The sequence below is a fragment of the Ranitomeya imitator genome, chromosome 10 (assembly GCF_032444005.1).
Source record: "Ranitomeya imitator isolate aRanImi1 chromosome 10, aRanImi1.pri, whole genome shotgun sequence".
Classification (NCBI taxonomy): domain Eukaryota; kingdom Metazoa; phylum Chordata; class Amphibia; order Anura; family Dendrobatidae; genus Ranitomeya; species Ranitomeya imitator.
Genome location: NC_091291.1, coordinates 18,316,168 through 18,329,014, shown reverse-complemented (window position 1 = coordinate 18,329,014; position 12,847 = coordinate 18,316,168). Strand labels below are relative to the sequence as shown.

General features: G+C 37.5%; 1 protein-coding gene across 1 annotated transcript; it reads left to right on the top strand.

The window, feature by feature from the left end:
• Nucleotides 1–1,544: 1,544 nt before the first annotated feature.
• Nucleotides 1,545–11,261, top strand: LOC138652043 (phospholipase A2 inhibitor gamma subunit B-like). The gene is made up of 5 exons (XM_069742758.1): nt 1,545–1,700; nt 1,932–2,054; nt 6,749–6,895; nt 8,807–8,965; nt 10,790–11,261. Exons 1-5 carry the CDS (start codon nt 1,613–1,615, stop codon nt 11,041–11,043), a joined length of 771 nt encoding a protein of 256 aa, XP_069598859.1. The 5' UTR covers nt 1,545–1,612; the 3' UTR covers nt 11,044–11,261.
• Nucleotides 11,262–12,847: the final 1,586 nt, after the last annotated feature.

Here is a 12,847-nt window from a genome sequence, read left to right as displayed (position 1 = left end):
GGTGGAGATCGCGGTATGCGTTCAGTGTGAACGCACACCGCGATCTCCCGGGAGCGTCGCTCTGTGAGGCCCAGACTGCGCCGGCGCTTGCGCAGTCTATAGAGGCTTCGGACAGAGTGACGCTCCCAGCGTTATATTATAGATCTGGCTCTACTTTTTACGATGTATTGTTAACTCATTGATGCACTTTTTGCACCTAACTATTTTTTGATACAGCTGCCTATGGCCTGGTTACCTTAGGGTCTCCGCCTTCTTTCCATTTTTCTCTGTTTTTTTTAATAAACCTTTTGAATATTTTCTTGTAATGTACACTAGTAGAGAATTTAGCTTTTATTTTATTATTATTATTATTATACATTTTTTATAGCGCCATTTATTCCATGGCGCATTACAAGTGAAAAGGGGGCAAATATAGACAGATACAATAAACATGTGCAAAAAAACAAGGCACTTACAGGTACAGAAGGAGGGAGGACCCTGCCCGCGAGGGCTCACAGTCTGCAGGGGATGGGTGAGGATACACTAGGAGAGGGTAGAGCTGGTTGTGCGGCCGTTCAGTAGGTTGAGGATCACTGCAGGTTGTAGGCTTGTCGGAAGAGGTGGGTCTTCAGGTTCTTTTTGAAGGTTTCTATGGTAGGCGAGAGTCTGATGTGTTGGGGTAGAGAGTTCCAGAGTATGGGGGAAGCACGGGAGAAGTCTTGGATGCGGTTGTGGGAAGAAGAGATAAGAGGGGAGTAGAGAAGGAGATCTTGTGAGGATCGGAGGTTGTGTGTGGGTAAGTACCGGGCGACCATGTTACAGATGTATGGAGGAGACAGGTTGTGGAAGGCTTTGTATGTCATGCTAAGGGTCTTGAACTGGAGTCTCTGGACTATAGGAAGCCAGTGAAGGGATTGACATTGGGGAGAGGCTGGGGAATAGCGGGGGGACAGGTGGATTTCCAAATCATACACATTTTTTTCTGTTGGTGTTTTATAATCTCACTTGGTGAAATAAGATGTATAAGTCCTACGACGAGGCTTGAACAGGAGCTACAGAAAGTGGAAGGTAACACCAAACTCTGGACAAAGTCCGACTCTTTTCAAACTAGGACCTGACCAAGTTAGGTGGGACCCATTTCAAAAATTCATTACCGTTCCTTCATAATACGATCTATAAAGTGACTGTCTCATCTTGACAAGTTATCTACCATCCACTTCCGAAATCCCCACCAATTCTGAGGATGGGGCTCTAAAATGCCCCTTTGGAATGGAGTGGTGGCCAGGCATATGCTCCACTGCACCACCCATGGTCTATGATACTGCCAGAAAGGAGCTTCCACCACTTGGCTTTATCAGGCAGTTCATAGACAATAAACTTTAGGGCCAATATGTCACCATGTGAGTCAATAATATTTTTAAAGGGATGAGTAATAAGATTTTAAATTGAATAGTAGATATCCGTCCTTGGTGTTCCTGTAGACTCTAGGTCATGGTGTCATATGGATCAAGTAATTAATTCTTAACATAATTAATGTGTCAGAATGGCTAATATTACAGGTGGAATTTGACCTGGACAACTTCCTTGTAATTGGATATAAAAGGGAGATGAAGAACAAACATCAAAGTTGAGAATGAGAGATGTGATCTCCTCAATCGCTCCTGGCACCATGAGGAACTTCTCAAGGATCGTAATCCTGTTCTTCATCTACATTACAACTGGTAAGAAATAATCTATGTTCTCAATAACTGGGTCTTGCGTAGTAAAGTTTGATGGAGTTGGGTACCATTTCCAATCTTGGCCATGCCAGATACTGAATCCTAAAATAGGCGGTGGGTGGTGGGGATAGACCTCTTACTATTAGGATCCTTTCATTCCAGGCATTGGTCTCACCTACCCGATGAACTTGAAGGTCATCTGTAATTAATAATATTCTCTTTACCGTTCTAAAGGGGCGAGTCTTCTCTGTGAGAAGTGTGAAAACTACCATGGAAAAACTTGTGTAAATACAACTACCGAGATCTGCGATCCATCAGTCACAAGTTGCAGAACTACTGTGATGTATGAACATATCGGTAAATACTTATCATGATTAACAATATAATTTTCTTAAAGCTATGCAGAATCTTTGATTTGGGATATTATACTCTTGTATGTAGGAGCAGTATTATAGTAGATATATTCTTGTATATAGGGGCAGTATTATAGTAGTTATATTCTTGTATATAGGGGCAGTATTATAGTAGTTATATTCTTGTATGTAGGAGTAGTATTATAGTAGTTATATTCTTGTACATTGGAGCAGTATTATAGTAGTTATATTCTTGTACATAGGAGCAGTATTATAGTAGTTATATTCTTGTATATAGGGGCAGTATTATAGTAGTTATATTCCTGTACATAGGGGCAGTATCATAGTAGTTATATTCTTGTACATTGGAGCAGTATTATAGTAGTTATATTCTTGTACATAGGGGCAGTATTATAGTAGTTATATTCTTGTACATAGGGACAGTATTATAGTAGTTATATTCTATTACATAGGGACAGTATTATAGTAGTTATATTCTTGTATATAGGGGCAGTATTATAGTAGTTATATTCTTGTACATAGGAGCAGTATTATAGTAGTTATCTTCTTGTATATAGGGGGCAGTATTATAGTAGTTATATTCCTGTACATAGGGGCAGTATTATAGTAGTTATATTCTTGTACATAGGGGGCAGTATTATAGTAGTTATATTCCTGTACATAGGGGCAGTATTATAGTAGTTATATACTTGTATATAGGGGCAGTATTATAGTAGTTATATTCTTGTATATAGGGGCAGTATTATAGTAGTTATATTCTTGTACATAGGGACAGTATTATAGTAGTTATATTCTATTACATAGGGACAGTATTATAGTAGTTATATTCTTGTATATAGGGGCAGTATTATAGTAGTTATATTCTTGTACATAGGGGCAGTATTATAGTAGTTATATTCTTGTACATAGGGGGCAGTATTATAGTAGTTATATTCTTGTACATAAGAGCAGTATTATAGTAGTTATATTCTTGTACATAGGGGGCAGTATTATAGTAGTTATATTCTTGTACATAGGAGCAGTATTATAGTAGTTATATTCTTGTACATAGGGGGCAGTATTATAGTAGTTATATTCTTGTACATAGGAGCAGTATTATAGTAGTTATATTCTTGTACATAGGGGCAGTATTATAGTAGTTATATTCTTGTACATAGGGGGCAGTATTATAGTAGTTATATTCTTGTACATAGGGGGCAGTATTATAGTAGTTATATTCTTGTACATAGGAGCAGTATTATAGTAGTTATATTCTTGTACATAGGGGGCAGTATTACAGTAGTTATATTCTTGTACATAGGGGCAGTATTATAGTAGTTATATTCTTGTACATAGGGGCAGTATTATAGTAGTTATATTCTTGTACATAGGGGCAGAATTATAGTAGTTATATTCTTGTACATAGGGGGCAGTATTATAGTAGTTATATTCTTGTACATAGGAGCAGTATTATAGTAGTTATATTCTTGTACATAGGGAGCAGTATTATAGTAGTTATATTCTTGTACATAGGGAGCAGTATTATAGTAGCTATATTCTTGTACATAGGGGCAGTATTATAGTAGTTATATTCTTGTACATAGGAGCAGTATTATAGTAGTTATATTCTTGTACATAGGGAGCAGTATTATAGTAGTTATATTCTTGTACATAGGGAGCAGTATTATAGTAGTTATATTCTTGTACATAGGGAGCAGTATTATAGTAGTTATATTCTTGTACATAGGGGGCAGTATTATAGTAGTTATATTCTTGTACATAGGAGCAGTATTATAGTAGTTATATTCTTGTACATAGGGGCAGTATTATAGTAGTTATATTCTTGTACATAGGAGCAGTATTATAGTAGTTATATTCTTGTACATAGGGAGCAGTATTATAGTAGTTATATTCTTGTACATAGGGGGCAGTATTATAGTAGTTATATTCTTGTACATAGGAGCAGTATTATAGTAGTTATATTCTTGTACATAGGGGCAGTATTATAGTAGTTATATTCTTGTACATATGGAGCAGTATTATAGTAGTTATATTCTTGTACATAGGAGCAGTATTACAGTAGTTGTATTCTTGTACATAGGGAGCAGTATTATAGTAGTTGTATTCTTGTACATAGGGAGCAGTATTATAGTAGTTATATTCTTGTACATAGGGGCAGTATTATAGTAGTTATATTCTTGTACATAGGGAGCAGTGTTATAGTAGTTATAGTCTTGTACATAGGAGCAGTATTATAGTAGTTATATTCTTGTACATAGGGGCAGTATTATAGTAGTTATAGTCTTGTACATAGGGAGCAGTATTATAGTAGTTATATTCTTGTACATAGGAGCAGTATTATAGTAGTTCTATTCTTGTACATAGGGGCAGTATTATAGTAGTTATATTCTTGTACATAGGAGCAGTATTATAGTAGTTATATTCTTGTACATAGGGGCAGTATTATAGTAGTTATATTCTTGTACATAGGAGCAGTATTATAGTAGATATATTCTTGTACATAGGGAGCAGTATTATAGTAGTTATATTCTTGTACATAGGAGCAGTATTATAGTAGTTATATTCTTGTACATAGGGGGCAGTATAATAGTAGTTATAGTCTTGTACATAGGGGCAGTATTATAGTAGTTATATTCTTGTACATAGGAGCAGTATTATAGTAGTTATATTCTTGTACATAGGAGCAGTATTATAGTAGTTCTATTCTTGTACATAGGGGCAGTATTATAGTAGTTATATTCTTGTACATAGGGGCAGTATTATAGTAGTTATATTCTTGTACATAGGGGGCAGTATTATAGTAGTTATATTCTTGTACATAGGGGGCAGTATTATAGTAGTTATATTCTTGTACATAGGAGCAGTATTATAGTAGTTATATTCTTGTACATAGGGGGCAGTATTACAGTAGTTATATTCTTGTACATAGGGGCAGTATTATAGTAGTTATATTCTTGTACATAGGGGCAGTATTATAGTAGTTATATTCTTGTACATAGGGGCAGAATTATAGTAGTTATATTCTTGTACATAGGGGGCAGTATTATAGTAGTTATATTCTTGTACATAGGAGCAGTATTATAGTAGTTATATTCTTGTACATAGGGAGCAGTATTATAGTAGTTATATTCTTGTACATAGGGAGCAGTATTATAGTAGCTATATTCTTGTACATAGGGGCAGTATTATAGTAGTTATATTCTTGTACATAGGAGCAGTATTATAGTAGTTATATTCTTGTACATAGGGAGCAGTATTATAGTAGTTATATTCTTGTACATAGGGAGCAGTATTATAGTAGTTATATTCTTGTACATAGGGAGCAGTATTATAGTAGTTATATTCTTGTACATAGGGGGCAGTATTATAGTAGTTATATTCTTGTACATAGGAGCAGTATTATAGTAGTTATATTCTTGTACATAGGGGCAGTATTATAGTAGTTATATTCTTGTACATAGGAGCAGTATTATAGTAGTTATATTCTTGTACATAGGGAGCAGTATTATAGTAGTTATATTCTTGTACATAGGGGGCAGTATTATAGTAGTTATATTCTTGTACATAGGAGCAGTATTATAGTAGTTATATTCTTGTACATAGGGGCAGTATTATAGTAGTTATATTCTTGTACATATGGAGCAGTATTATAGTAGTTATATTCTTGTACATAGGAGCAGTATTACAGTAGTTGTATTCTTGTACATAGGGAGCAGTATTATAGTAGTTGTATTCTTGTACATAGGGAGCAGTATTATAGTAGTTATATTCTTGTACATAGGGGCAGTATTATAGTAGTTATATTCTTGTACATAGGGAGCAGTGTTATAGTAGTTATAGTCTTGTACATAGGAGCAGTATTATAGTAGTTATATTCTTGTACATAGGGGCAGTATTATAGTAGTTATAGTCTTGTACATAGGGAGCAGTATTATAGTAGTTATATTCTTGTACATAGGAGCAGTATTATAGTAGTTCTATTCTTGTACATAGGGGCAGTATTATAGTAGTTATATTCTTGTACATAGGAGCAGTATTATAGTAGTTATATTCTTGTACATAGGGGCAGTATTATAGTAGTTATATTCTTGTACATAGGAGCAGTATTATAGTAGATATATTCTTGTACATAGGGAGCAGTATTATAGTAGTTATATTCTTGTACATAGGAGCAGTATTATAGTAGTTATATTCTTGTACATAGGGGGCAGTATAATAGTAGTTATAGTCTTGTACATAGGGGCAGTATTATAGTAGTTATATTCTTGTACATAGGAGCAGTATTATAGTAGTTATATTCTTGTACATAGGAGCAGTATTATAGTAGTTCTATTCTTGTACATAGGGGCAGTATTATAGTAGTTATATTCTTGTACATAGGAGCAGTATTATAGTAGTTATATTCTTGTACATAGGAGCAGTATTATAGTAGTTATATTCTTGTACATAGGGGCAGTATTATAGTAGTTATATTCTTGTACATAGGGGCAGTATTATAGTAGTTATATTCTTGTACATAGGGGCAGTATTATAGTAGTTATATTCTATTACATAGGGACAGTATTATAGTAGTTATATTCTTGTACATAAGGGCAGTTTTATGCTAGCTATATTCTTGTATATAGGGACAGCGCTATAGTATATTCTTATTTAAAATCAAATGTATAATATTGTTAGGTAATGGGAAGTTCTACCAGATCTGGAAGTCTTGCGCAAACTCCCCATCCCTGTGTAACCTAACTTTCAACATGACGGTGGGAATTGATGTCTATAGCTTAACAAAGTGCTGCGAGGGAGACCTCTGCAACAAGGGATCACTACCATGTAAGTTGTTGAATGAATGAATGAATGAATATATATATACTGACTTGAGAAAGGATATTACACGCCACGCAATTCAGGCATTAAAGTCCACCTATTTTTTTCAATCCTTTTGTGCTGTTTTCCTTTTTTTTGAATCTACCATTGGATTGCCAGTTGGGAGAGCTTTGCATGTTTTGTAAGGCAGTATTTGACGCTGTTCCTATATATATATATATATATATATATATATATATATATATATATATATATATATATATATATATATATATATATATATATATATATATATGGGGGGGGTTGGACAAAATAATGGAAACATTTAACGTTTTGGCATCATAATCTTCGAACATGTTATAAACATGCACACCGTGACATATGGTAATGTTTTGTAGTTGATTATTTGTGATATGTGTATGTAAATTAACTGTTTGTTTTGCTGAAATGTAAGAGCATTGATGAGAACCTGATACCAATGGCAGACCTCTTGGATTTTCAAAGAGGCCAAATTGTTGGTGCTCGTATGGCAGGCGCTAGTGTAACAGAAAGTGCCCGAATGCTTGGCGTGTCAAGAGGTGCTGTCTCCAAAGTAATGACTGCATTTGAAAGAGAAGGGAAAAACATCCGCAGCAAATCACAGGTCCGGCCGAAAGTCAAAGTTGACTGAGAGAGACCGTCGGACTCTAAAGCGAATCGTGAGAGAGGATCGCAAGACCATGGCTCCGAAAATCACTGCTGAGCTCAATGAACACCTACAGAACCCAGTTTCCACGAAAACTGTACATCGGGAGCTGCATAAATCTGGATTCCACGGAAGAGCTGCATTTAGAAAACCAATGCTCAGTCTCAATGACCAATGTTTCCAAGCGTTTAGAGTGGTGTAGAAACCTCCAGAATTGGTCCCTCGAGCAGTGGAAACATGTGATCTTCTCAGACGAATCATCGTTTACCCTATTTCCGACCTCCGGCCGAGTGTACGTTTGGAGACAGCCGAAAGAAGCATTCTATCCAGACTGCCTTCCCCCAACCATAAAACATGGCGGAGGTTCTGTAATGATCTGGTGTGCTATTTCGTGGAGATCTGCCGGGCCAATGATATCCCTTCATGGAAGAATTAACAGCCGAGATTATTTAGGCATTTTGGGCGACCACGTGCGTCCAATGGTTCAAACACTGTTCACGAAGGGGAACGCCATCTTTCAGGATGATAATGCACCAATTCATACAGCTAGAATCGTTAGCATGGCGCGAGGAACATTCTAATGAAGTTGAGCATCTCATCTGGCCCCGACAATCCCCGGACCTCAACATTATTGAGCTTTTATGGTCGATTTTAGAGATTCAAGTTAGACGTCGATTTCCGCCGCCATCGTCGCTCAAAGAACTGGAGGGTGTTTTAACTGCAGAATGTGCGAAAATTCCTTTGGAAACAATTCACACCTTGTATGAATCCATATCTCGGAGAATTGATTGAATATATATATACTATGCACATGCATATAATTTTACTATATGTCTAGAAATGTTCTCTGATATAAAGATTATCCAGATTTATGTAGCTGATTGCTTATCAATATACAAATAATATATTAATAAATGAGCTCTGCGGTCAAAGCTATTACTCTGAAGCACATCTAGTGCATGTCATTATTGAACAGTGCTTGATAAAAAAGACAAAATTAAATGGTCCTACTTGGAAAATCCATCTTTGATAAAAGAACTCATTAAGTATGTGCCACTTTTAGAGTGTCCTACTCTGAAACCCAAGGGATCATCTAATCAGAGAGTATACAGCCAGCCAGTGCTCATTTTTACTATACATATATATATATTTCTCAATGAGTTTAGTCCAGAATTTCAGAATTTGACGAGTTCTTTTACACATGGGACTAACATGTGTTTTCTTGAACACAGTGGTGCCAACAAACTACAAAGAAAAAAGAAATGGGGTAGAATGCCCTTACTGTTATGCAAATGGAGTAGGAGTAAAAAGTTGCACTCCATCTGACACCATGAAATGTCGGGGTCCCCAGACGCGGTGCTTCTCCTTCGTTGGTAAAATCTGTAATTCGAGTAAGTATACGTTTCCTCTCTTGCTCCTTTCTTTTGCCACGTTTTCCACATAACATCTTCCATTTTTACTTATCTCATGAGAGGGCTAGGGGAGCCCGGTCCTTCCGGCAGGTGGGGGTCCTCTATGAGGTGTCCTTATCCAGTTGAGATTTTTAAAAAATGTATTTTGAAGTTAAAAAAAAAAAACAAGTTGTAAGGCATTTGTCATCTTTTTGACAAGAAACGGTGCAAAAACTGTAAATCTTGTGATCCCCACTTCCTGTGTCGGTGCCTGCCCGTCCTGTTTCGGCTTCTGTTTCCAAGCGCCGCCGTGCTCATGTCATGGAAAACGCGAGGCGACCCCTCTATTTCCGTGTTCTCTGGTACTTGTAGTTCTGTCCGTAGTGGGAGATCAGGAGTTAGCTTTTTAGTGTTTGTTTCCTTCCCTGTGGCCTGGGTGGGCTGCAGGCTATTTAAGCTCCTGAGAGCCTCCTGTCCACTGCCAGGTATAATTTGACCTGCTCTTAGACATGTTCTCAGCATTCTGCTTGGACTCCCTGTAGACATTCCTGTTTTTTGACTCCTTTTTTGACCACTCTCCTGCCTTGTAAAATTGACCTCCTGGTTCTGACCCAGCTACCGGACTATTCTACTTGCCGGCTCACCCCACCGAAGCAGCTAACTCAGAGGCTCAAGCCTAGAAGTAATTTTTAAGTCCAGATCCCTGTATAGGAGTTTAAAGAGTGAAGGGCAGGGCAACCCTGGCATCTGGAAAACGGAGTCGCTAGTGCCAAGCCTGTTTGTGGTAGCCCTCTTTATAGCTACCAATGGACCACATAAAGTACCCCCATTACATTTAGTTGAATGTTTTCGATGTAAAACAAATACAAATTTTCTTCCCTTAAAGGGACAATGTCACCAAGTTTTTGACATCTAGTCTGAGAGCACCATAATGTAGAGACAGATACCCCTTTTCCAGCGATGTATTACTTTCTGTCTTCATTTCTGTAGTTTGTGATAAAATCACTTATTCATTAATCTGCTGCCATGTGGTCCAACCATACCCCATCTCTGATTGGCAACTTGCTGCTTATGCACAGTGTACACACATATCAGCCAATCAGGGATGTGGGCGGGGTTATACAGTGCACAGTATGCAGAGTACTGAAGATTTGCAACAGTTAAAACTATGATTTTATCAAAGCTGCAGCAAGCAACCTAGTAAGTGGTATATCAGTGGAATCAGGGTCTCTGCCCCAACATCATACATATTTCATATGGGGTAGAAAAAAAGCTGTTGACAGTTTCTCTTTAAAAGCCTCCTGTCCTCCTCTCTCATATTTCAAATATATATATATATATATATATATATATATATATATATATATATATATATATATATATATTGTATATAATTTTTGATATGTGTCCCCAGAGATCGGCCATTCCTTCACTCCCTTATACAAACTTCACAGCAGACTTGTTTCTGACCATAAGGCAGAAAGGAACCATCTCCACCTCATTGTCCAAGCCACTTTTTTATGCTAGGTGGAAATTGAAGCATTTTTGGTGTCAACAATTCATGTATATCCAACTGTACCACCAATCCCAACTCTATGAATGGAGATCGCATTTGTTGTTTGACCTCCTTGCTGAAGTTGATGAAATCTTTTGGCGGATGGTACTTGGAGTTGAAGGTCCCTCTTCTGGTTAGGGCAGGTTGCTGAAGCTAAAGCTATTTAGTAGAGTCCAGTTGGTTTTGAGCCACCACTGTCTACCAGAGCGACCTTGACCTCCGATGATTGAGCACTTTCTTCCTAACAAATCCAATGTTTTTCTCCGCAGCTATTCCAGAAGATTGGGCTTACAGAGGATGTGCCACCAAGAACATTTGCATTCAACAAATTCCTCCTTTTCCTGAGACAGTATTTCATGATGGCTACAAAATCACATGCACTAGAAGCGTAGATGACGACGATGATGACGACGACAAAGACGACGACAAAGACGACAAAGACGATGACAAAGACAATGACAAAGACGACGACAAAGATGACAAAGACGACGACAAAGATGATCAAGAGGAATATGATGATTAAGTTCCTAGTTAAAGTTTTGACTTCTTTGCTTTTTTATGATCCTGACAAATTGGGCACTATGATGCTTTGCAAATGGCTACAACACGCAAACTCTCCGTCTGAGAAAATACCAGTATTCTCTTTTTCCAATAAAGTTTAAACTAAAAAAAACCAAAAACCTCTAATGTCCTATATAATTAAAAGAGGAATACGGCAAATAAACCAAAATATGAGCCATTACTAAGACCTACAGCATTATAATAGTCCACATGATCAGACCTTAAAAAGAGGTGCTGTATCGGAACAAAACTTACCAATATGAGCCAGTATAGAATGGGACAATCAAGTGGTGTAACTAGGTCCCCAGTGCAAAATTTGAACGTTGCCCACCCTCGTATATTGGTCAGATGTATGGACCCTCGTAAGGTTCTGAATCCTATAAAGACATATGTGTTTGCCCCATCCTGGTTTTCATATGTTCCCTATCCTGGACCCCTTCCTGGTATATAGGTCCCCCAAACTGGTATATATGTCAACCTTCTTGGTATGTCCCCTATACTGGGCCCTTTCCTAGTATATATGCCCCCCTTCTTGGTGTATATGTCCCCTTGGACACCAACTACAGGTAGCGTATGGCTTCAGGGGTGCGGTTTATAGAACAAGACCAACAAAGGTATTGAATTTGATATATTTAATCTGAAAACAACCACACATGGGATGTTGTTAGGGTCTCAAAAATTAAGAGATCTCCAACTTTCCAATATCTTCGCCCCTGGAGGTCCCAGGCGGAAGATATTAATCTCATACTTCCTATTATACTTTTATATATTGTCATCCATCTGTCAGCTTTTAATTTGGGACTGGTGACGTAAGTAGATGTGTTTAATTTGCTACTTCACCACGATGCTGGAAATATATCTACCATAACTATAGGTTCTGCGCCGTTCATAAAAAAATCCTCAATATTCCTAATTTGAATGGGAACAAAATAGTCTGTTTGCAGTTCTCTGTAAATAGGAAGGCTAAGGATAGTTTACTGGCCATAAATTTGCTCCCTTCAATTCATGATGAAGCCATGCTTCAATTTTCACTATGAGAGCTATGAGATTGATTTTACAATTACATCTATGGCACTCCTCTACTCTTTGGTGAACCCCACAGCCTCTCCCTTCACTGAGGTCTTGAGCTGACTCGTCCTCCTCCATTACAGATTTCACTTTTCTTTCTGCTCTTCTGCTGGGGACTTTGTACCCTAACACTGTTCGGTGGTGGCCATCTTGAATCCCAAGATGTCCTATTGTCTATCCTGGTAACTATTTTTGTGCAATGATCAGAAGCAGGAGGCTCTCAGCAGGCTAAACTCAGGGACATTTCACTTTTTGGCCACAGGGGATCATCACATAACAGATTTCAAATAACAGATGCAGCCAGAAAACAATACAGCTTCACAGCATCACATCTTTAGAAAGGTGGCCATCTGGCCAATGACTCTGGTGGTTCCTCTGGTATTTCACTGCACACTACAGTTATACTTATCTGCTTCCCTGCCTCAGAAGTAAAAACACAGAGCTTCCTTATCCTCACCATTATGGTCACCAGAGGAGAGTGAATCTGTCAAAACTAAAAATGTAAGATTCCCCTAAAATCAGGGAAGAAAATTGATTTGCATGAAATTTTATTAGGATTGCTTGTAAAAGACATTTATTATGAGTTAAAAATTAAAAAAATGTTATATGCACCTCAGCATTTACTTATCCTGGAGCTGCAGCTCCATTTCTGCTCTTCTATTGGCTCGCTTCCTCCCTACAGCTTTTCAGGTCCTCTT